Raw genomic sequence first — 26,296 nt, forward strand, 5'->3', positions numbered from 1 at the left:
CTTGCTATCCCTTTTTTGCAGCCGAGGAAACCGAGGCTCAGTGAAGGTTTCCTGTCCCCCTCCCATCCCAGACTGGATGGTTGTTCTCTGTGCTGTACGCCGGTGCTGAGGGTAGAGTCCTGAAATCACACTTACAGCGTTGGGTAGAAAACTGTGGGTACGTGTGTGCTCCTGGTCCTAGTTCCATTCGTTTTAATATCCTCGCCGTCTGACACAGTCAGTGCTTAATAAATCTCAGTTGTAAGAAGTCAGATCTGTAGTACCTTTCTTGTGCCCCACCGTATGACGCATGGTGACAGGCCAAATTGGAGGCAGTGCGTCCGCAGAAGCAGTTATCTACCCTGCCGAGTACTGTGGGTTCACCGAGGTGGGGGCTTGTCTTGTCTGGGACGTGGGTTCAGGGGACCACTGTGGCTCCGAGCCTCTTAACCAGACCAGACACGGTCTAGTCCACACTTTGAAATTTTGTCATCCGTGGTGTCGGCACTTGGTTTAATTTGAGGGAGTCAGGAGGGATCTTAATGTGTGGTGCTTTCCCCTATTTGACACCCCTTTATGCTTTGTCAATCAACAGGAGCTTGAAGAAATCCGCAAATGTGGAATGAAAAACTTCCGTAACATCCAGGTTGATGAAGCTAATTTATTGACTTGGCAAGGGCTTATTGTTCCTGTGAGTATTGAACACTTCCACTTCTTATCAGATTATTCTTTAAGGTGATGTGTGTGCTGTTGGGCTTCTCTCTACTCCCAAGGAGACTTTTAGTACAGGCAACCAACAGATGCACAGAGGCGGGCTGTCACTCTAGGGTAATAAGGTAGGGACCATAGCTTCGGGTTCTTGAGTAGGATCCTATCTTTGCACTGGTTTTGTAACATTCCGGGGGGCCCAAGCTCTCCAGATCTGTGGTTATGAACCTGAGAAAGGAATGCGTCTGTCTGGGCTCCTGTCTTTCCCGGCTTATATTGGCCTGGCCTCAGTTGTCCAGTTGGGGCCGCCTTCTCTGACCTTCTTGGGAGATGGCAGGTGTTCCCACCTAGATCTTCTCTTTGCTTTTCCTCCTGGTTTTGCATCTGTGTCTCTAACCCTCTGGATACCTGTTTTGGACTTTATTCCTGGTAACCTCTAGTATGTGTCTCCCATTTGTCTCAAATCTCTTTGCTTCATGGCCCACCTGTTCCCTTTACTCAGTATCCTTTCTGGAGCTTATGCCTCCAGTATCTGCCCCTCCACAGCTCCCGCTCTCCCTGTCTCACTGACTTCTGCCTTCAGAATGGCTCTGGCCTTCTAACAGTGGCTTTCCTGTGACCTTACTGCCTTCCTGATTTAGTGTCTGCTCTTTCTCCATCCTTTCATCTCCTCGCCCCTCAAGAGACTTGTCCTGTATTAACTCCAGTTTGCCAACCCAGTTCCTCCCACCCTCCTGAAGTAGCTTCATACCAAGCACACGGGCTCCTCTCAGTCCTCATACCTCTGGCTTGAAAGCCCTGGAGCCGTGGACCCTTCTTGCCTCCTGAACCATTGGAGTCCATGCTGTGACCCAGCTCCATGTTCTGTAACTAGTGTACCTTGTGCTCCTGTGCTGTTGCTTCCTCTTAACTCTCAGACATGGATTTAGTGTAGTCCCTCACCTTTCTCTTTTGTTTTGTTTCTTGGAATCCTTGCTTCTTCCAGCATAATAGGTTACTAGGTTATTACTGTACATGGAGGAGTTCTGTCTCTGCCTCTATTCCTGTCTTCTCCCCAGAGCCATACCATCTGTCCACGGGGCGGCCTCGCTTAGACACTGTGTGCCTTCCCTGACTCACAACTGGGACCTTCTTTGTGAGTGCTCCCTTTCTTTCTTGTTCTGTGTCTACCCAACTTCTCTTTTCTTTCTCACTTTCCCCATTTGAGCCTCAGGCCCTTTTCCTGTGCCTGGCCCTGCCCTGCATTGTGGTATAAAATCTTGGCTTATGGTCAGGTTGGTTACTTTGCCAAAGCCTCACATGCAGCATGCTTACTGTGCATGCTTTCTTTTTGATGCTGGATGCAGGTCACGCCTTTTTAAAAAGTTAACTTAAATGGCAAATGTTGGATTTGCAGTTTATTTTCATATTCATTTGGATAACTAAGGGAAGATATACTTTTTAGTCTTTCAGTACATTCAGAATTTTAAATCTAGGAGTTCTGGTTTTGAAGATGGAGTGCTTTAGATTTCTCCAGGCTTGGAGGTAGTGGGGCTCAGGGCACAGGGTGTGGATGGTAGAGAAGCTCCTGACTGGGAAGGGTCAGCTGGTGACCCCAGTCCTTCCCTGCCATAGGGACCTATTAGGTGCTGAGTGGAAGGATGGCTAAGACCATCTGGCTCTTTTCTAATTGAGATTTTTAATCCTACTGATAAAAGAAGTGAATAATTAATCTGTGGATTTTTTGAAAACTGATAAGAATGAATGGGACAGTATTGGGCAGTCTACCCTGTGAGCTCAGTGGCCTGAAAGACTATAGGCTGGCTCCAGGAATAATTGGCTGTCAGGCTGTGACCTGAGTGTATACCAAAGCCTCCTTTTGGTGTTATGTTGATGGAGCCTGTGGAATGGGCTACTGTCTCATTAAGCCCAAGGTGGTGGCTGGCTGGTAGAATGCCATTGTGCTTGAGCCAAGGCTCTGGGGTGTGTCTAGGCCAAAGCCTTCCCTTCCTGGGGAAGCCAGAGACTGTAGGCCATGGTCAGTGCTGTCCTCACCCCTACTCATGCTACCTCTTCTCATTCTTCTCTCACTTCCTTCCTGTAATCATTGTCCAAAGTCCCCACTAGTACCCCATACCTGGACCTCATTTCTTCCTGTATTGTAGGGGCTGGGTCAGCATGGGGAATCTTCTACCCACACTTACCGGGGGTCTACTCAGCTGAGGTGAAAGCAGAGCCAGGCCAATAAAGGCGTGGCACCCCAGAAGTGTGCCTTTACAACAGGGGCTGGTCCTCGGGGAGCTGCTTAGTAAATATGCCCTAGCTGGTGAGGTGGGGGCAGTGAAGGCAGGAGGTGAGGCTAGAGAGGCATTTTCTAAAGACACTTCACTATTACCATGGCAGATTTATTCCCTTTAAACATGTGTTTTTATATAAAGTTTTTTGTTATTTGAAATTCAGATGTGATGTCTAAGAAAATAATCCCATAATCCCTTCATGAAGAAATGTGTTCCCAGCCTTTCTTTTTAATTTTATATTTTAGAACAGTAAATACTTTTATTGCATGAGCTAAGATGGGAGGGAGGAAGATTTATTTGCCTTCCTGGGCCTTGACTTTCCTCATGGAACTCCAGCTCCTTGCCCTCTAGCACATAGCTATTGCTTGACCACGTCGGCCTGATCTTAAAGCGATGTGTGCAAGAAGCTTGCCCTATTGGAACTGTCCCTCTAGAAGACTGCTGATTTTGGCATTCTTTTTCCTTTCTTCATATTTCTTCTGAATTTTCTTTGGTCATTTTTGTTACAACTTTTTCCTTTGCAAGAGTCAGCTTGACCCCTTGTGGCCCAGGTGCAGTGCGCAGTAGGACTCGTACCACTGTTATACTGTGTGCTGTCAGTGAGCATGATGCAGTTCTTTACTAGGGTCTTAGTACAGACCAGCTTTTGGTTGGATGCATTGTAGAAAACATTCTTGTTTTGTGTGTACAACAATTTTAGTATATGTGCTGCCAAAGCAAGCATACCTCCCAGCCTTTTTAATGCATTTTTAATAGGCCATTGAATAATTTCATAATTAATTTATACTTTCATCATTTAGTCATTGCCTTGAAATTCTTCATGAACATAATTTTAAATAACTAAAATATCCCATAACATTTACGTGATAATTTATTTAATATTCCTTTAATATTGACCACTTATATTATTGATCTTTTTCCATTTTAGAAATAATTTATCTGTGAACATCTTTATATGGAAAATTTAGTGTGCATCTTTATTTTAAGTTCTGATCTTAAGAGATAATATATATATATATTTAGAGGCAAAAGGAAAGTTTATTAGAAAAGGGATAACACTCCACAGACAGAGCAGGTCTTCTCTCAGAGGTAGAGAGTGAGAGGGACCTTAAGATATAATATTCTGCATAATATATTCCAGTAGGATCAGGGTTATATTGTATATAAGGAAGGAACCATCTGTAGGGCTCTGCAGACAGCTCCTGATACAAGATGATGATTTTTCAACTTTATGATGGTACGAAAAACTACACACATTCAGTAGAAATTGTCTAGGCAAAGCTAGGATGTCCCGTAGGTTAAAGACATTTTCAGTTTACAATATTTTCAACTTGTGATGGGTTTATCAGGACGTAACCCCATCGTAAGTCCAGGAACATTTGTATGTATGGTGAGTTATTTTCCAGAAAGATTGCGCCAATATACATTCTTATGGGCACTGTGCACAAGTTCCCACATGCGTCCCTGGCTATCACGGAGGTTGCTGGGCATTTTAAAGGCAGTTCTGAGTGGCTCATAGTTCAGCACCCAGGCTGTGGGTTTCAGCTGTCCAAGATGAGAACCCCAGCCCTGTCTCTGGCTGGCTTGGTGATCTAGGGCAAGTTATACAGTTTGTCCTGGTATCTTCACCTCTAAAAGAAATACTTAGCTGTGGTTGTAAAAGTTCAGTAAATACATGTGTGTGAAGTATTTTTAGCCTCGCTCTTGTTAAAGCCTTTGTGGGGTTCTCTGGAAAACCGGCAATATGTAACAAAGAGCCTATGAGATAGACATACAGAAAGAAATCGTTGCCAGTTAGGTAGGTGCAAAAGTTCTCAATTTAATTTGTGTCTTAGTCCCATTCAGGCTGTTGTATAACGAAATACAAGACTGGTTAACTTACAAACAACAAAAATTTATTTCTCACATTTCTGGGGGTCAGAAGTCTGAGTCAAGGTGCAGGGTCCCGTGAGGGCCCTCTTCTGGGTCACAGACTTGTATCGTCAAATGGTGGAAGGCAAGCTGGCTAGCTCTGGGGCACTAATTCATTCATGAGGGCTCTGCTTTAATGTTCTAATCACCTCCCAAAGGCCTTGCCTCCTAATGACATTACCTTGGACATTAGCTTTCAACATATGAATGAGAGAGGCACAAATATTTAGATCATAGTCATTTGCATTTTTAATTTTGTTATTACAGTAGAAGTTTCTTTTCACTTATTGACTACATTTCTGCAGTCTATTAGATTTTTAGGATGTATTTTTTGTTGAATTGTAGGAATTCTGGATTAATCCTTTGTGTCTGGGACAAATATTTTTCAGCTTACCGTTTTTTTCTTAATTTTGTTTATTCAGAAGTTTCTAATTTGAAGTTTTCTCTTACAGTTTTTGAAAACTTTGCTTCATTGATTTTTGTGGTAAAATGCATATAACATAAAATTTGTAATTTTAGTCATTTTTAAGTGACATTAATTGCATTTAAAATATTTGCCAACCATCATCACTATTTCCAAACTTTTTTATCACTCATACAGAAACTCTGTACCCATTAAACAATAACTTCCCATTCCCCCGCCCCCAACCCCTGATAACTCCTAATTAATCTGTGAATTTTCTTATTCTAGATGCTTTATATAAATGAATTTTATAATATTTTTCTTTTTTATCTGGTTTATTTCACTTAGCATAATTTTATCAAGGGATATCAGTATCATACCATGTATCAGAACATAGTATTTATAGATGAATAATATTCCATTATATGTCTGTGCCATATTTTGTTTACCCGTTCATCCGTTGAGGGACACTAAGGTTGTTTCCACCTTTCGATTATTCTGAATAATGGTGGAAGGCTGTTATGAACATTGACATGCAAGTATCTGCTTGAGTTCCTCTTCATTTCTTTTGGATATATATGTAGGAGTAGAATTGCTGGATGATATGGTAATTCTCTTTAACTCTGAGGAACCATCAAACTATTTTTCACAATGACTACGCCATCTTCCAATTTCACCAGCATTATACAAGTATTCCAGTATTTCCACATCCTCACCAACACTTATATTCCCTTTTTTAAAAGTTATAGCCATTCTAGTGGATGTAAACTGGTATCTCATGGTGATTTTGATTTGCAGTTTCCTCATGACTGAAGATGTTGAGCAATTTTTTATGTGCTTCTTGGCCATTTGTATATCATTGAAGAAATATATATTCAAGTCTTTTGCCGTTTTTTTTTAAGACTTTGTTTTTCAATTTGAAGATATAATTGGCTTTTTTCGCTGTTTGTTTGTTTGTTTGTTTGTTAAGCATTTAATTTATTTTATCCCTCCCCTCTGGTAACCACTAGTCTATTGTCTATTAAGACTGTTTTTTGTTTTTTGTTTTTAAGAGCACTTTTAAGTTCACTGCAACATTAAGAGGAAGGTACAGAGATTTTCTATATACACCCTGCTCCCATACATGCATAGTTTTTATTGACGTTCCCTGGAAGTTGGTACATTTGTTATAATTGATGAAGGTACATTGACACATCATAATCACCTAAAATACGTAGTTTACATCAGGGTTCACTCTTGGTATTGTATGTTCTATGGGTCTGTACAAACATATGGCCTGTATCTATCATTATAGTATCATACAGAGTATTTTCACTGCCCTAAAATTCTGTGTTCCGCCTATTCATCCCTCCCTATCTCTCTTCCCTTGCCACCCGCTAGCAACTACTGATCTCTTTACTATCTTCATAGTTTTACCAATTCCAAAATGTCTTATATTTGATATTTGAAATTAGACAGTAGGTAGCCTTTTTCATGTTGGCTCCTTTCATTTTGTAATATGCATTTGAGATTCTTCCATGCCTTTTCATGGCTTGATAACTTTTTTTTTTAAGTATAATTTCTATTTTATTTTTTTCCAGAGAATACTTCATTCCTACAGGACTTAGCTTCTTACATGGGCTTTGTTGGAGGTCATGGGGCAGCGCCCACAGGTCTAAATCGGGGTGGGGGTGTTTGGTACTGCGAGGCTTCACAGAGCAATTCCTGACTATTTTGCTGTGAATGGCACAACTCACACAGTAATGTAGTTTCACATATAACTTGGGACACACATAGGCATTGAAGACACTCCCTTCAGAAATGTCCCTCACGGCTGCAGCCTCTACTGTTTTGAATGACGAACTTCTTAATGGCCTTGTCCTTGGATGTGTATCGGGCACAGTTGGTGCAGCAAATAGCCTGCACGTGGCCACAGCCCTTTTTGGCACGACCAGTGTTCCTCCTTTTCTTGGTCGTCTTGGAAGCAAGGACCTGAGAGAGCTCGATAACTTTTTTTAGTGTTGAATTATATTCCATTGTCTGGATGTACCACAGTTTATTTATCCATTCACCTACTGAAGGACATTTTGGTTGCTTCCAAGTTTTGGATGTTATGAATAAAGCCGATATAAACATTTTTAGTTGGGTTGTTTGTCCTTTTGTCTTTGAATTGTAGGAGTTCTTTATATATTCTAGATATTAAACGCTTATTGGATATATGATTTGCAAATATTTTCTTCCATTGTGTGGGTTGTCTTCACTCTCTTGATTGTGTCCTTTGATGCATAAAAGTTTTTAATATTAATGAAATCCATTTTATCTTATTTTCTTCTTTTGTTACTTTTGGTGCTTTTGGTGACATAGTTAAGAAACCATCGCCAAATTCAAGGTCATGCAGATTTTTCCCTATGTTTTCTTTTAAGAATTTTATAGTTTTAGCTGTTATACTTGTCTTTGATCCATTCTAGTTAATTTTTTAATATCATGTAAGGGTGATGTGGTAAGAGTACAACTTCATTCTGCATGTGGATGTCCAATTTTCCCAGCACCATTGGTTGACGAAACTGGTCTTTGCAATGGACTGATCTTGGCATAATTGTCAAGAATCCCGAGCATATTTGTGAAGATTTTATTTCTGGACTCCATTCTGTTGGTCTATATTTCTATCCTTAATGCCAGTACTACACGATTTTGATTACTGTAACTTTGTATTAAGTTTTGAAATCAGGAAATGTGATCTTTTTCAAGGTTTTAGGATTGGTTTTTCCATTTTACAAAAAACACTTTGGATTTTGATAGAGATTATATTGAATCATTAGATCACTTTGGGTAGTATTATCATCTTTACAATATTAAATCTTCTAGTTCATGAACCTAGAATATCTTTCCATTTATTTAGGTCTTCTTTAATTTCTTTTAGCAATATTTTATAATTCTCAATTTGCAAGTCTTACTTATTATACCTTTGTATTACTCAACTCAGGCTGCCAAACAAACAAAACTGTAGCCTTGGTTGTTTAAACAACAGGAATTCATTTTCTCACGGTTCTGGAGGTTAGGAGTCCAAGATCAAGGTCTGGGCAGGGTTGGTTGTTGGTGGTCCTCACGTGGCTTTTCAGTGCATGGGGAAAGACGCAAGGAAGCTCCCTGGTGTCTCTTATAAGGACACTAATCCTGTGGAATCTGGCCTCCACCCTATGACGTCATTTGACTATAATTAATTTTTTACTCTAAATACAACCACATTGGGGGTTAGAGCTTCAATTTATGAATTTGAAAGGGACACAAACATAAAGTTTATAATGGCCTCCTTGGCTAAATTTATTCCTAGGTATTTTATTTTTCTCAATGTTATTGTAGATGGAATTGCTTTCTTAATTTCCTTTTTGGATTGTTCATTGTTAGTGTTTAGAAATGCAACTGATATTGGTGTATTGATTTTGTATCCTGCAAATTTGCTGAATTCATTTATTAAATAAATTGTGTGTGTGTGTGTGTGGTCTCTAGAGTTTTCTACGTATAATATCAGGTCATTTTTGAATAGAGATAGTTTTACTTCTTCCTTTTCAATTTGGATGCCTTTTATTTCTTTTTCTTGCCTCATCGCCCTAGCTAGAACTACCAAATACGGTGTTGAATAGAAGTGACAAAAGTGGCCATCCTTGCTTGATTCCTGATTTTAGGGGAAAAACTTTCAAACTTTTACCATTACATGTGATGTTGCCTCTGAATTTTCCACACATGGCCTTTTTTCATGTTGAATTGAAGAATTCCTTTCTATTCTTAGTTTATCAAAGGTTTTTGTTACGAAAACATGTTTGATTTTGTCAAATGCTTTTTCTGCATCAATTCAGATGATCTTTTCCCCCTTGATTCTATTAATGTGATATATTACATTGGTTAATTTTTGTATGTTGAACTGCACTTACATACCTAGGATAAATGCCACTTGGTCATAGTGTGTAATCCTTTTAACATGCTGCTGAGTTTAGTTTGCTAATATTTTGTTGAAGATTTTAACATCGAAATTCATAAGTGTCTGACAGTGGGGCAGAGATGTAATGGCTACTGCCACAAGAAGGTGTTTTCAAACAGAAAAACAATGCAGGCAACTCCATAGAATATAACAGTTTATTATAGGGTAATTTATTTATAGGGATGTAGGGTGAAAAAGGACAGATGACTCTGGCAGTTATGTATAGATTATTCTCCACTAACAGATTCTTGTTAAAGTATTTTTATTTTATTTTTTTTAACATTATAACTCAGGTACTAATGATTGATAAGACTAAGAGACAAAGAATGCAGTAAGCTCCAGGGGCTGTAACGCCTGATGATCTTTTGATAGATGACTCTTTATCATCAATATGATCACCAGTTTGATATTTATCTTGCTTGTCCTGCCATTCTGGCTGTTGTTAGCAAAAATATTTATGGTCATATTGTATAAGTTTAAGGAACACAGATACTTATCTACAAGAAGGCTTTGGCATGTCACATAGGACAGTAAAGTTGGTCACATGTCACATCATGGAACTTTAAAAGTGAAACGAATCCAGGACACAAAGATGGAGTTGGTTTTTTGTTCACAGCCAGCCACATCCATTCAATAAGGGATTTTGGTCTGTAGTTTTCTTTTGTAGTGTCTTTGTCTGGCTTTAATATCAAGGTGATGCTAGAATGAGTTAGAAAGTATTCCCACCTCCTTACTGTTTTGGAAGAGTTTGAAAAGGATTGGTGTTAATTTTTTAAATGCTTAATAGAGTTCACCAAAAAAGAAGCCATCTAATTCAGGACTTTCCTTTGTTGGGAGGGTTTTGATTACTGATTTAGTCTCTTTACTGGTTATAGGCCTGTTTAGGTTTTTTTTTTCCTTCAGTTTTGAAAGATTGTGTTTCTAGAAGTTTGTCCGTTTCATCTCGGTTATCCAATTTTTTCGGCGTGCAGCGCTTCATAGTACTCTATAATCCTTTTTTTCCCCTGTAAAATTGGTAGTAATGTCCCATTTTCATTTCTGATTTTAGTAATATGGGTCTCCTCTCTTCCTTAGTCCAGCTAAAGGTTTGTCAATTTTGTAGATCATTTAAAGGAACCAACTTTTGGTCATGTATTTCTAGCTTTGGGTTCAGTTTGCTCTTTCTTTTCTCATTCCTAAGATATCTAGTTAGGTTTTTTATTTGAAAGCCTTCTTTTTTATTGTAGGTGTTTACAGCTCTAAATTTCCCTCTGAGTCATACTTTCACTCCATCCCTTAAATTTTGATATCTCATGTTTTAATTTTCATTAATCTAAAGGTATTTTCTAATTTCCCTTGTGATTTCTTCCTTGACCCATTGGTTGTTTAAAATTATGTTTAATTTCCACATATTTGTGAGTTTTCCAGTTTACTTTCCGTTATCGACTGCTAGTTGTGTTCCATAGTGATCAGAAAAGACTTTGTATTTTAGTCTTTTAAAATTTATTAAGACTCGTTTTGTGGCCTAATGTGGTCTATTCTGGAGAATATTTCATATGTACTTGAGAAGAATGTGAATCCTATTATTGTTGGCTGGAGTGTTCCATGTATGTTTATTAGGTCTGGTTGGTTGTTCAAGTACTGTGTTTGTTGATCTTATATCTTGTTCTCTTATTGAAAATGGACTGTAGACATTGCCACCTTTTATTTTAGAACTGTTTTAGAACTTATATTTCTCATTTCAATTCTGTCCATTTTTGCTTCGTGTATTTTAGTTCATATATTTGTTTCGTATAGGTTTATAATTATCATATCTTCTTGATGGGTTGAATCTTTATTATCACGATACAATGTGCTTTGTCTTTTGTAATTTTTTTAACTTAAAAATCTATTTTGTCTGATGATAATATAGCCACTGCAGCTCTCTCTTAGTTACTGTCACAAAGAGAATTACAAACCCAAAGTACGATAATAATACTGGTTTATATATTCTCCTTTGTAGTTACCTTTACCATTGTTCTTTATTTCTTCACATGACTTTGAGTTAGTGTCCAATGTCCTCTCATTTAGTCTAAGGGCTCCCTTTTGTTCTCGTTTAGAAAAAGTCTACTAGTGATGAATTCTCTCAGTTTTTGTTTATCTGAGAATATCTTAATTTCTCCTTCATTTTTGAAGGATAGTTTTTGCTGACAGTATTTTCCTTTCTCTGCCTTCTGGCCTCCATGGTTTCTGGTGAGAAATCAGTTATTTATTTTATTGATGATCCATTCTACTAGACAAGTTGTTTCTCTCCTTGTCTTGCTGTTTTCAAGATTATCTCTTTGTCTTTCAGTGATTTGACTCTTTCTTGGTATGGTTCTGCTTGGAGTTCATTGAGCTTCTTGGATGTGGAGATTAATTTTCATGGAATTTGGGAAGTTTTTAGTCATTATTTCTTCAAATATTCTTTCTGCCCCTTTTCTCTTTCCTGTCCTGGGACTCCCATAATGTGTATTGGTCGGTTAGATGGTGTCCCTAGGCTCTGATCACTTTCCTTCATTCTTTTTTCTTTCTATTTCTTAAACTGGGTCATTTCAATTGTCCCAGCTTCAGGTTTGCTGATTCTTTTGGTTGCCCAAATCCACTGCTGAATTAATTGCTCTAGTGAGTTTTCATTTCAGTTATTGTACTGTTCAGCTCCAGAATTTCTGTTTGTTTCCTTTTGATAATTTATAAGTTCTGTGTCTTTATTGGTGTTCTAATTTTGTTCAGCCGTTTTCCTGGTTTCACTTTGAGCATATTTAATGCAGTTGGTTTTAATCCTTTGTCCTTTTAGTCCAATGTCTGGGCTTCTTCAGGGATGGTTTTTGTCAATTTGGTTTTTCCCTTTAAATGGGCCATACTTTTCTCTTTCTTTGTTTGCTTCATGATTTTTGTTGTTACTGAAAACTGGACATTTGAATATTATAATGTGGACATCAGATCTCTACCTTCCCCAGGGTTTGCTGTTCTTGACTGTTGAAGGCTTTGCTTGTGTTCCACAGTGTTTTGATTGAAATTTTCTTGAATTCCTGGAGCTTAAAAAGAGTCTCAGTTTTTGCAATTAGGCTCTGTGCTGAGGTTCTTTAACATGTAGCCAGGCCAGTTACAATTCTGCCTCAGCTTTCATTTCTTGCTTGTGTTGAGCCTATAGTTAGCCAGTGGTGAAATCTTCAGATCTTCTCAGATCTTTTCTGAGCATGTATCCTGTCCTAGGCCTGTGTATGGCTTTCTCAGTTTCCCAATATTCTTACACTTTTGAATGACCTATTTTCCTCCAGGTTTCTTCCTGGCTTTCCTCTGCTTTAGGCAATCTATTTCATGTCTCAACTGTTATCTTTTGCTCCATGCAGCTGTGGGTTTTCATTACAGTACAGTCTTTTTCAGCAGTGCCTGCACTTTTCTACCCCTCGTGGATTCTAAGTTAGAGAAAACAGATGAGCACCTGTGTCAGTCCTTCATGTAGCCCCCAGACAGGTTAGTACAGGCAGACACAGTAATCTATGAATAAGGTCTGCTCTGCAACCTCTGGAACCAAGGACCAGGGTCTCACACTGGGAATAGAGGCTGCCATCTTCAAGATGTCTGCTGCCCAGCCAGGAAGCGGGTGGGGTAAGGGCAAGTAAAAGTGCCACAGTTGCCTTTTTCTTGATTCTGTATTAATTTGCTATATTATTTCTGCAATATTTTCTTTTATGTTTTGTGGAGGAATGGGAGTTTGCAACTGCCCGCTTTGCCGTTTTGCTGATGTCACTTCCTAAATTTTTCTCTTTTAATCAGGAATGAGTGGGTTTCATTAAAGGACATATTACAGTCATTCCCTGCATAACATTTTGGTCAGGCAGTCCAATGTAAGACGGTTGTCTCATAAAATTATAAAAGATCTGAAAATTTTTTTGTAGCCTAGTGATGTCAGTCTGAGGTTCTTCCCAATATACATTGTATGTGAGGAGCCCCTGTCAGCAAATGGCTGCCAAACTTTTATTATTCATAAAGTTTGGGCCCTCGGTTGACCATGGGGAGTCCATCTCAGCCGGTAAATTCCTTCTTGGGGGTCTCAGGTTTTTTAAGTGGTCTGTTAATTAAACCCCTCTTCTCTTTCTGGATTAACTCTTCCTTCATCGCAATGGGCTGTAGTCATACCTTGTGTTATTGTGCTTTGCTTTATTACACTTTACATATGTTGCGTTTCTTACAAATTGAAGGCAAGACTCTCCACCAGCAAAAAGATTATGACTTGCTTTATTGCAATACTTGCTTTATTGCAATGATCTTGAACCGAACCCGCAATATCTCTGAGATATGCCTGTATTTTTAAAATAGTCTATTAAGTTTACTAGTATTAAAACAATTTAACTGAGTAAATTTGAAGATCTGATTGGCTCTATTGAGCAATTCATGAATCAGGCAGCATCCAGTCTAGCAACTAGATGAGTGCTCTGAGGAGTTGTACACAATAGAAGTGTGTAGGAAGAAGGGTGGGGCAACGGAGCTATTAACAAAAGAAGAGAATGGATTATTTTTAGATTGGGACATCTTCTATTTAGGGGTGGTGCTGATAGGACCCATATAACAGATTACCTAACTGGTGCTAGACCAGAAAATTCTAGGTTGGTTGATTAAGATTATATCTGAGCGTTGTTTAAACTGTAATTACATTAGGTATTAAATCTAGGTTTGGTACCATGGGCTTTTTAGCATGAGTGATGCACTTTTGGGCCTGTGTTTTTCTCTTTAATGTGTCTTTAGTGTGTTTATGTCTCTGTTCATATGTGAAATTGGATTGTTTTCTGTGTGTTAGTGGATTTTGGGAGATGGTCAGATTGGCTTCATGTATCATGAAGAATTTCATTCTTTTTTTCTGTGTTCTGATTTGCTAATTTTTGCTTTCATGGTAATTTCTGCTTTTATGTTACAGTGGTTTATATTTTTCATGATGTTTGATGTCTTCTGTTTTCCTTGGTGTGTGTGTGTTTTTGTACTCCTAACTTCATAATTTGAATGCTTAGTTCTTTAAGGGGGAAAATTTATCCTAACTTGAGTTCCTTTCTTGCCTGGGCTGCTCCAGTCCTGTATCATTGTCACCGTGAACTTGTGGTGCTGCCACTAGTTTTATCTTTTATTGAGAAGGTAAGATATGCACAGTTGAAAACATTGCAACAATAATAGTAAGTCTTCTTTCTAACTGTCTGTGCCTCACTTGTAAAATGGAACTCAAAGTGCCCGCCGCTAGCAGTGGTCAGGACTGAATACATTGGTAGTGCTCCTGGGCCTGGCACAGAGCTAATGCTTACTTCAGCTAATGTCGTGGTTAATGCCCCAGTCAGCCTGCCCCTGGATTTCTTTGCCTTTGGGCTTTAGAAGCACAGACTTGTGAGTCATCTTTGTGTCCCTGAGGCCTTGTATATTAGAAGCTGCCTCAGTAATTGTTTTTAAAATGAAATAAAGATTCTCTGGAGAGGCCTTGTGCTGCCTTGGTGTTCACCTCACCAGCCTGGTGGGTATGAAGTGGAGTCTGACATCACGGTTTCTCTGACCTCCATGTAGGCTCCTGGGGCTCACTGCTCTCCCTTGAGTGCAGGAGTTCTGGTGAACTCCTTTAGAACATTTTTGGGATGGCCATCAAGTACACTGATAACATCGCATTTCAAAAACTGGAACTACCTTTGCCTCTGAGCAGGCTTTTCCGTCTCAGAGATTCTTTGCATCACCTCACTGGCTCACCATCAAGTCTCTCCCACCTGGGCTCAGATACCTGGGCTCTTTGGAGGAGCTTTGCTCCCTTATTCCATGGGCTGCAGGTCAGTGTCCTCCATCCAGTTAACTGTGAGTTGGTCTGGGGTTGGAGTACTCCAAGCTGACCAATTAGTGAGGTAAATACTTGTTTGTTGACTTTAGAGAAAGGGAGGCATTTTCAGGGACTATCATGGCTCTTCCTGCTCATGAAGCCACTTGCGCTCCTTCTACTCACGGCCTCCAGTCCCCTCCTCCTGAGTCTTCTCTGGAACTCCCTATCCCTGATCTCAGTGAATCACGCCCTCTCTGCATTCTCTGCAGTCACCATTCATACTAGTGAGGTCACTTTTGACAGCAAGTAAAGAACCAACCCCCCAGGTCGGCTTCAAAAAGGGAAAGTTACTACACTTACAAAAAGTTTTGTGGCGGGTGCTCTGGGCTGGTTAATCCAGCAGCTCAGTGATGTGAGCAAGGACCTAGAGTCCACCTGTCTTTGTTCTCCTGTCCTCAGCTCCATCTTTGTCAAGCTTTCTGCCCAACTGTCAGGTAGCTGCTACAGTACAGGAGACTCATGCAGGCTCTGCAGTGTCCAGGGGGGGAAGAGGATCTTCCCATCCTATCCTGTCTCTTTTCTTCTTTTTGTTTCTTTGAACTTTTTATTTTGAGATGATTGTAGATCTTCATGCAATTATAATAATACAGAGAGGTCACCAATACCCTTTGCGTATTGTATAACTATATCATAGTATGTATCATAACCAGGAAATTGACGGTGATACAACTCACCAGTCTTACTCGGATTTCTCCAGTTGTTATGTGTGCGCATTTACTTCTATGCGCTTTTATCATATGTGTAGTCTGGTGTGACTGAGAACAAAGACACCCATCCCAGGAACTCCCCACAGGCTTCTTATACTTCATTATCTAGAACGTGGCCACCCCGTGTCTGCCACTGGCCAGGGTACGGGAAGTACCACAATAGTCAGTGCTGTCAATAGGAAAATAATGTGAGCCACAGCTATACTTTCAAATTTTCTGTTATTCCCATTAAAAAATATGAACAGATGGAATTCATTTTGATAACTAATATACTTAACACAATATATAAAAAATTCACGTAATCAATATAAGCGATTATTAATGAAATATTTTACAGTATTTTTTTTGTATAAAGTCTTTGAAATCCAGGTGGTAGTTTACACTGATGGCACATCTCAATTTGGAAGAGTCACATTTCAAGTACACTATAGCCATTTGTGGCTGGTAGGTGGCCACCATATTTGACAGGTGACCAAGTTAGAGCAGTTAGGATTTACCCCTGGGTCACAATGAGAGAGTAGTGTATATGCAAACAAAACTGGTTTTATTTCCAGCGAGGCAGTATGAGGAATGCCTGTTGATTGGGTAGTCTGTCGGAGTCTCCTGTGGCCCAAGCTTTAGCATCATTGCTCCCTCTCTATTTGGGCATGCCTCACAATGTGACTTCTGTTTTGTGACTTGTGGTATGGAATGTCTGTCTCAGTGAGTTCTGGTCTAGGCAGAGGCCTTTGTCTGTTTCCCTCCCACTTCCTGTCCCTAGCATTGTGTGTTACACATAGTAGGTACCCCACAGTTTATAAATTGAATATGTAGTTCTCCTAGAGCCATATTTCTCAATGTGCTTACATTGCAAACTACATTTTGGTATGTGCATGTGGATTATTTGTGAGGGATTGTCCCTGTTTTTGTCCACTAGATGCCAGTATCCACCTTTGTCATTGGGACAGCAAAGGACACCCTCAGGCACTTCTAAACATTTCCAGGAGGGACAATACTGTTCCCAGTTGTGAACCACTGTTCCTGAGTTAGCTTTAAGTTTTTTAAAAGACAGCTTTACTGAGATTCACAAACCATACATTTCATCCATTTAAAGTGTACAAATCAGTGATTTTTAGTATATTCACAGAGTTGTTCAACTATCACCTCAATTTTAGAACGTTTTTCATTCCTCCCCAAGGGACCCCACCTTGGCCATTACCCCATCCGCTCAGGCCTATGCAGCCACAAATCTACTTTTCTCTGTAGATTTAGCTATTCTGTATTTTTCATAAATGGAATCATACAATATATGACCTTTTGTGTCTGGCTTCTTTCCTTAGCTTAATATTTTCAAGATTCATCTATGTCGTAGTAATATTCCATTGTAATGGATGTATCGTTATTTACTTATCCATTCATCAGTTGATGGATTTGGGGGTCGTGTCCACTTTTTGGCTATTATGAAAGGTGCTGCTATTAATATTCAGATACAAGTTTTTATGGGGTCATACATTTTCATTTTATTTAGGTATTTACAGAGGAATGGAATTGCTAGGTCATATGGTAACCTTAAGTTTAACCACTTGAGGAATTGCCAGGCTATCTCCAGAGTCGCTGTACCATTTACTTTCCTATCAACAGTGTAAGAGGATTCCAGTCTTTTCACATCCTTGCTGACAGCTAATATTGTCAATCTCTTTTATTGTAGCCATGCTAATAGGTATAGAGTGGTTTCTCGTTGTGGTTTTGATTTCTATTTCCCTGATAGCTAAGGTGCTGAACTTATTGGAGAAATGTTTATTAAAATACTTTGCCCATTTTTAAACTGGGTTATTTTCTTAATTAGCTTTGATTTTTAAAAATAGTAAGATCAGTTTTTCTTCCCTAACAAGAAGTTGTTTTATTTTCTTGTGAATGACTTGGAATTGAGTCCCTTCCTTATAGATTGGCAGTGGGGTTTTCATATCTCCTGCTTTATTAGACACCATAAGCTGTGACTGATGACTGGGATACAGAGATGCGGAAATGTTTTCTATGTAACAAGTTCCAGGTTGGCTCTGGAGTCATTGTGTTCCCGGTATGTTAAGCCATTATTCTGAGAGCTGACATTCTTGGTCATGTTCAGAAGAATAACATAAACAATGATTTTGATGATTTTCTTGTCAGGAAGAGAATCTGATAGGTTGGTAGTTCAGTTAGCAAACGTGTGAAGTCTGGTTCTGTGGACAGTGTGGGTCCCTGCTCTCAAGTGTCTCCTGGACTAATGAAGAAGACAGGTAATCAAAATACAGTCATAAGAATGCTGTAAGGATCCCACCAGAACAGCAAGGGATCTTCACCACCACTTCTCTCTGTATTAGATGATCCCAGGCTTCTTCCTTTAAAAACATCATCCTTGATTTTGTGGCTTTCCAGTGTGGGTGCTGCCACCACTTTCTCTTGAGTCCCTATAGCCTTGCCACTCCTGCTTTCTCTTGCAGCAACTAGGGTGCTAGGCATCAGGACATGTTGCAGCCAGTACAAAAGATCTTCCAGGAGATCAGCATGCACAGGCGATGAAGGTAATGTCAGCAACAGCCTGCAGTGAAGGTGATCACGGTGCTGTGCATGCAAATCCCTCGTGTGTTCTTGTGTGTTTGTGTGTGCTTTCACCTAGAAAAAAGTGGCAGGAGAGCTGCGTGTTGGAGTTCTGGCCCCAGTTCTCTCAGGGAGGTGACTGGGGCAGTGTGTTTTCTCCTCTGTGCCTGCCTGCACACGTTTTGTTTTCTATAACAAACGTGGATTTCTCTGATAGGAAAGAATGTTATTTTAGTAACTCCGGAGGCTGGATTTTAGAAGGCAAAGTATGTTCTTTATTGCCTCGCCTGCCCTCTACCTGGGAGTCCCTCCTTTGCCCTCGAGCTCCTTTCTTCTGCCTCCTGGGAGAAGTTAGCCACCTCTGGCCAAGCTCCCTCGGCCTCCATTGGAGCAAGAATGTGTAATTTTTGAACCAGTTTTATTGCCTTAATTTTCCATTTCTTACTTGGTGGGTATAGAGTGTTTTTCCGGGGTGATGAAGAAGTCTTGAGATTATAGCTAGCAATGCTGTATGAAAATAGGAAAGTTGTTAAAACAGTAAAAACTAAGAGTTCTCATCACCAGGAGAAATTTTTTTTCTTGTTTTTGTTCTGAGAAGATGGATGTTAACTGAACCTGTTGTGGTAATCAGTACACAGTATATGTAAATCAAATCATCCTGCCGTACTCCTTAACCTTATACAATGATCTATGTCAGTTATTTCTCGGTAAAACCATGCGGGGAAAGTCAACATGAAATTAGAGATGGTTGTACAACATTATGAATTGACCAAATGTACACGTTAATATAGTTAATTGTATGTTAGTGAATTTTACCTCAATTAAAAACTTTTTTCCCCACTTGTAACAAAACCTAAAAACTTGCCGAAGCTAGTAGGGCATTTGGATATCTGTGAGGCAGTTTTGTTTCCCCCCACCACCACCTTTTTCTTTTCTGTTAGCTGTTGATGATTGGTGTATGGTGTTAATTAAAAACACTTGGCACAGTCCCAGATACAATATAAAAGCTCCTTCAATGTTAGAGGTTATTTTTTCAGTGAAGAAAGAAAGAAGGTTTCCCTAAACTCCAGCCCTGCCTCCAGGAGTGCATTTGAGGCTTCGGTGTCCTTCTTTCACCTTTTGTAGCTACATTTGTAATTCAGATCTCACCTTCCTTTCTGTTTTTTCTTCCTCATTTGTACGTACAGCCCATGGCACCTGAAATCATTACCCACCAGACCCCTTCCTTCCTTCTGCATTGCCCTCCTGGCCTTAAGGAGCCACCTCTTGCCTCCCTCTTCCCTCAGGGCCTCACACAGGCCTGAGTTTCCTCTTCTTTTCTGCTTTCCTGCTAATTCATCAGTAGCTGCTTCTCCCTTTCTGTAGATATAATGGTTGAGGCCAAATAAGGGGATTCTGACACAGGGATACACATACAAATAATTTTGCTGCCAATCTTAGGATATGCTGGGGTCATCATAGGAGAACAAGCATGCCTCCACGTTGCAGGGGCTACTCAGCTCCTTTCACAAGCCAGGCACAGGCCTTTTGAACAAAAGCCACAAGGCGCTGTGGCCTAACAGAAGAGGGGAACATCTGCATTGCAGACTGGAAAACAATGTATAGCGTGTGAGCAAAGTTATGAAAGAATTCATAGACAGAATGGCTCCAATTTGTAATTACATAATAGTTTGTGTATATGTCCAGAATGAAAGCCTTGTGCGCACTGTGTGTGTAGAGAATGTGCCATGGCCATGTGGCAGGGGCTCACAGCCGTTATCCTGGGAGCAAGGAAGCTTTCATACTACTTTTTTGGTGTGAATGCTATATTTCTATGAAAAATAACAATAAAGCTACTTCCGTTCTTGAGGGGAAAGTGAATTGTGCCGTGAGAGATACACAGGAGTTCGGAAAAGGGAAAGCTCTTGTTGAATTTAGTTAATGGAGATTGCAATTTTAAATTTAGATATAATTCACAGGGTAATTTGGTCATGAAAGATTGGAAGACAAGTTCTAAAAATACTTATTCCTACTAATATTTATTTTCAAAGGGAATGTGATGGAATTCCTTAATGTTAGAATATTTGTTGACTATACTATGAAAAGTCCTACAAACCAAATTGTTGAAAACAGTGTAAAGAAGTCATCTTCAGGAAACAAAGTTAGCACAAGAGGAGTCTGCTCAATGAGCAGGTTTTGTGATTCAGGCAACAAGGAAGCTTATTTTCAGAAAAGATAAGAGATTATAAATATTTGACAGTTTACAAAGGGTAAGAAGATACAGTCTGTGTTCAAAAGACCCATGCGCTTATCTCAGGTTTTGTCAAGATCCTAGAGTGGACCATGAAAGTTTGAGAGCATAGACACCAGCCTGGGGCACTCAGAACAGAGCAGGCCACCTCCCCTTGTTCCTCTGCAACAAAACAACTGAACTCTGGAGGACAAACAGCCAGCAGGGCAGGTCTGCACTTGACATTCTTGTGGTAGCAAAGCTTGGGCTTTGTTAACATACTGGGCAAAAAAGGGCTAGCCATGGGGTAAAGATGCTACTGAGGAGTTGCCACCAAGCTGGACAGAAGTGGCACAGAACCTTCAATCTGTCTGATGTTTGGAATGGAAAAGGGACAGCATGTTCAGTAGATCCAAACCAGGATCCACCTGTTTGCATCATCAGCCATGAGTCTTGCATGTGATGTCAGCTATGCACACACACCGTGGGGGCACGCCATGTGGCAACAGTCTAAAGTAGAGTGAGAGGATTGACCCGATTCTTTCTGTGGCTGCCAGAGAGCTGTGTGGTATCTTTACTGCATCACAGAGAAAGCAGTCAGGGCAGTGACACAAAACTGACCTCTGTGGGGTGGTTGAAGGACTCAGGGTCTTCACTCGAGGAATAGAAGATAATGGAAGTACAGTGGGGTCTTAGGATTCTTGAAGAGTTGCCATGGGAAGGAAAGATTAGATTTGACCACGGGGTTAGAAGTAGGACACGTGGATGAAAGGCTTCGGGTGGTGTGGTGTCATGTGGAAAGAGCTTCCTCTTGGTATTAGTTGCCACAAAACAACTTTGTGCCTTCGAAGGTTGGGGTCAAGAACTATAAAGGATCTGAGATTTTCACGCTGTTTGCAAGTGAACATGTTAGCTGGCCATAGCTTATTGGATGCCAGGAGAAGACATGGAATTTCTTAGACAAAGACAAAGGACAGTTTATCACTCATGGAACAGCAAGCAAAATGAATATCAGCACATTTACATCAATCTCTCTTGCCCTCATGTCCCACAAAGGCATTAAGGATGGGCCTAGACAGACATCTGTCCAAATGTGACTGAGGATAGCATGTGCCTGAGGCTTGTTACCAAGGGCAATAAATTGGAGAGGAGACAGAAAAGCACCTAGCATATAACAAGTGCTGATAAATGGTCAGATCTTACTTACATGTCACGTATACATATGACTAGAAACGAATGCAGGAAAATGTGGGTTCTTAGTGCAGAAGTAGTACAAAAATTGTTTTTCTTTATTTTAGCCATACTGTTTACAAAATAAATAATAAAAAAAACACTTCCCCCCATCCCTGCTGCCCCTTGTGAGCTCTGCACTGTGTTTCACCAGCCCCTTCCCATAGTAAACACTTTTAGACTACTCACTCCCTTTATAAAGGGAATACATATATAGATTTAAAAAAAAAAAGTGTCTTGGAATTTAAGCACGGATTGAATGAGGTTTTAAAATGTACGTGTTTGGCTAATCATCTGCAATACCTTCAGGGAAGAGGTAAGTGAAATTTAAAGTCTGAATGAATTTAGAGGATGTAAAATTTTCAGAAGTTAATTTTACATCTCAAAAAGTTCTTTGGCACAGTGACATTAACTGAAGGGACATCCAGATGAATGAAGGGATAACGGAAGAACACTGGTCAGGGTCATATGTAAAGATAAAAATACTGTAATTGTTGGTTAGTTTGGTAATAAAATGATGTTGCAGCTTGATTTTGAATTTGAGGTAAATTGCTGAAAAGTCGTATAGTATTTTTCTACAACAAAAACATGTTTTCTCATTAATGTCCGTTATAGTGAGCTGCCTTCTCACAGAATAAGTTTAGCTCTAAAATATCTAAAATTCATATGTGGAGATTTAGGCCTTTTATCCAGAAGGTATATCCTGTGTTTAATTTTTGCATACCTCCTTCGACAGAAATCACTGGGATGGATGGACAGTCTATGGCTCACACACACTTGAGCCATTCCTTTGGTCATCCACAGTCCCAGACGAGGTGAGAGGCTCAGAGAAGATGAGCCACGTTCCCTGGGTGGTGAGAGCTTAGCCTGTCCTGCCTCCTATAGAGACAGAACTGCTGTTCTCGAGCTCTTTGCTCACATGGCAGGCACACAGGACTTAGCAGCCTTATCTCGTCATCAGAACAAGTCTTGGTACATACAGCTGTTAACCCCATTTTTCAGATGATTGGGAATGTTCCCAGACTTGCCCAGCTAGGAAGGGGCAGAGCCGAGATTAGAACTGCTAACCAGGACCGTTTGTCTCCCAATATCCGGCATATGGCGGGGCACAGGAGTGGTTGATCAGTCCTGGATGATGAATGAACAAATTTAGCAGATTTTACCAGCCAAAAGTCATACAGGAAAGTACATTTTACATGGCTCTCCTAGGTAGTAGGCAGACAGGACAGGAGTAGGGTGGGATATCTGCTGCTGCTTTAACTTCTGGTTAGTGTTTTAGAGAATCTGGTGTTCCTTTAAGAAGGAAATAGGGAAGGTTTTGTTGAGATGAAAATGATTTTCCAATACAGCCTTGTCCCGACCTTTCCTGTGTGTGTGTAGGTCCTCTCTCCTCACACAGGCACACTCAGCCTGGACTGCTTGCTAGCATCTCCACCTTCGTCTTGACCCTGAGTCTCCACCTTCCTGACAAGCTTCCCTACAGAGTAATCTGACAGCTGCTAGAAGGGTAGTTCAACCTTTCCTCACGCGGGCCCCATGCAGCCTCTCGGCCACACTGCCTGCTCTCAGCCTCTTGTCTTTCCCATGCTGTCCCTTCCATCTCAGTCGTTAGTCCTCTTTGCCTGGAAGACCTCTCCCACTCCTCAGCTTTTCCTAAACTTACCCATTTTTGAAGGCCCCTGCACCATGCCGCCCATCCCTGAGTGAGAATAGAACATGGGAGAGTGTAGAGACTTGGTGTGTGCCAACCTGGCTCCCCAGCAGAACTTCTTGCTGGAGAATGAATGCATAGTTAGGCTGGAGCTTGAGGAGGACGGGCTGTGGTGTTGGGGCTGCCAAGAGCATTCCAGGGCACTCTGTGAAGCTTGGCTTTCTTTGGGTTGGGTGTGACATGGCATGCCTGTGGGGGGTACCTAGGAGAGCTGGAGTACTAGTGAAAGGCAGTAAATGAAGGACTTGCTCAGCTCTGGCTATGAGGGTGGCTGGAGGAGAGGTCGAGGCTCTTTTTCTTGGGGTGTCTCTCAGAGGCCCTTGGGCCATTAGAGTGTCCAGTCCTTGAGGGGCTAGATCTTTGAGTGGTCCTAGGGACAAGGGGATGGGGCATGGTCCTGACCCTGCCTGGCAGCCAGCTGGGCCAGCTAACCAGCTAGATGCTGGCTCTACCCTAATGAGACTGAGTTGGCCAGGATCTGGAGTCTCTGCTACCTCTTTGGTCTGTCAGCACTTGGTGTGATTTGGGTTGGGTTGTTATTTACCTCTGGTGTGACTCTTCATGTCTTCAGAAAGATAAAGAGAGATATGCAAAAGACATGTTTGATATAGGGCTGTTATCCAAAATATACAAAGAACTCTTACAACTCAATAATAAGAAAACAAAGACTCTAAGATAAAAATGTGCAAAAGAAGCTGAACGGACACCTTACCAAAGAAGATACACAGATGGCAAATAAGCATATGAAAAGATATTCAACATCATGTTTAGGGGATTGCAGGTTAAAACAACAATGATACCACTACACACCTGTTAGAAGGGCGGAACTTAAAACACCGACAACCCCAAATGCTGGCCGGAGGATGTGCCAATGAGGAATGCTCATTGCTGGTGTGAATGCAAAATAGTACAGCTACTTTGGAAGACAGTTTGGCCATTTCTTACAAAACTAAACATACTCTTACCCTACGATCCAGCAGTCACACTCTGATATTTACCCAAAGGAGTTGAAAGCTTAAGTCCACATAATTGTTAAAACTTGGAAGCAACCAAAATATATTTCAGTAGATGAATAGATAAATAAACTGTGGTACATCCAGACAATGGAATATTATTTTAGCATTAAAAAGAAATGAGGTATCAAGCCATGAGAAGACATGGAAGAACTTTAAATGCATATTATTAAGTGAGAAAAGCCAGACTGAAAAGGCTACATACTATATGGTTATAACTAAAGTGTATAATACCATACAGAACCCATAGAATGTATGACCAAGAGTGAACCCTAATGTAAACTGTGAACTCTGGGCGATAATGAAATGTCAATGTGGGTTTATCGACTGTAACAAATATACCATACTGTTGCAAGATACTGATAGTAGGGAAGGCCTTGCATGTGGAGAAGCAGACATATAAGAACTCTACTTACAGTTTTTCTGTGAAACTAAAACTACTACTTAAAATCTATTTTTAAAAAATAAAGAAACCAGAACATCAATCTCAGACCTTTTCACAGCTTAGCAGACATCTTGCTCTAGGAATACTGATCATTGGTTGCCCTGAACATGACAAGGCTCCAGTTGATATATCACTTGAAATAAATTAATTTTTCAAGTAAACCGAACATCCCTGTCTTAGCTCCAGGCTTGTGAACCATGGTGTGTTCATTTTGATCTCTTTCCCTATAGGACAACCCTCCCTATGATAAGGGGGCCTTCAGAATCGAAATCAACTTTCCAGCAGAGTACCCATTCAAACCACCGAAGATCACATTTAAAACAAAGATCTATCACCCCAACATTGATGAAAAGGGGCAGGTCTGTCTGCCAGTAATTAGTGCTGAAAACTGGAAGCCAGCAACCAAAACCGACCAAGGTAAGACATGCTTCTGTGTCTTCATCAGTAGTTGCTCTTCTGGAGGCTGCAGTGGGACAGGGGCTCCTCAGTGCCTTCTAATGTCATGTCACACAGAATCTAAAGAAATCCTACCTTTACCAATTTCAATACACACAGAAGTGCAGCCGAGGTCCCACCAGTCCTTTGGGCATGGCAGGTCTCAGTTAAACTGTTGTCTTACGCAGTTATTTGAGGAGGCCTTTCCTGTGTTCGCAGCCCTGTGGGGATGCATGCAGACAGACCAGCCCAATGCTTGTCACCCGTGCAGTGAGGAATGCGGCACTGCCGCTGGGAATTTTCACGAAGGATTATGGGGCTGCCTCAGTTGGGGAAGGGGAATGATGTTTATAGTGACCTTACATAGCAATTAGCACGTGAACTCAGACTTGAAGGAAGAGGGGAGGTTGGAGAAAGCTTTCCAGACTAAAAGAAGGGCACAAGCTAAAGCCACCTGGCTAGCAGCAGAAAGCCGGTGGCTCACAGTGGGTGGTGTGAGGGAGGGGCACGGTCAGACTTGAGGGCTGTGTGTCCAATGAAAGCACATAGTTTTAGCAGACCTGGAACTCCTTGGAATTGGATGTGACCGTGTATGTCCCATGTGTCTGGGTCTCTCTGTGTGGACATATACATGCTCATTTTCTAGGAAGTACTTAATTCTTGTCCCCTGGAAGTTACTAGATTTTGGTATGAACCAAATTAGGAAATTTTTGTTTCCTAATTCCAGAACTTTCTTTTGAAGTCCTAATCTCATATTCTCGGTAGCTTTTTTATAAGTAACCAGCTGAACCACTGTAACGTTTTTTTAGATTGAAGAGAGTGGATGCGGCTGGAACTTGCTAGGTTGCAGGTGGTTTTTCAGTGACTAATATAAATAACTGTCTTTTAGTGGAAACACTGCCCCACCCCCAAA

General features: G+C 40.6%; 1 protein-coding gene across 2 annotated transcripts in view; it reads left to right on the forward strand.

The window, feature by feature from the left end:
* UBE2L3 (ubiquitin conjugating enzyme E2 L3) overlaps positions 1–26,296 on the forward strand; it is a 45,537-nt gene that overhangs the window by 13,588 nt on the left and 5,653 nt on the right. The window contains exons 1-3 of one of the 2 annotated variants that reach the window (XM_039868429.1): positions 25–157; positions 575–670; positions 25,179–25,365. In XM_039868429.1, coding sequence (XP_039724363.1) covers positions 602–670; positions 25,179–25,365 — 256 coding nt within the window. In that variant the 5' untranslated portion in view covers positions 25–157; positions 575–601. Of the gene's footprint in view, positions 1–24; positions 158–574; positions 671–25,178; positions 25,366–26,296 lie in introns of those variants that run through there. The other variant, XM_039868428.1, reaches the window with a different exon arrangement.

Source organism: Pteropus medius, unplaced genomic scaffold (assembly GCF_902729225.1).
Source record: "Pteropus medius unplaced genomic scaffold, Ma_sr-lr_union100, whole genome shotgun sequence".
NCBI classification, from domain to species: domain Eukaryota; kingdom Metazoa; phylum Chordata; class Mammalia; order Chiroptera; family Pteropodidae; genus Pteropus; species Pteropus medius.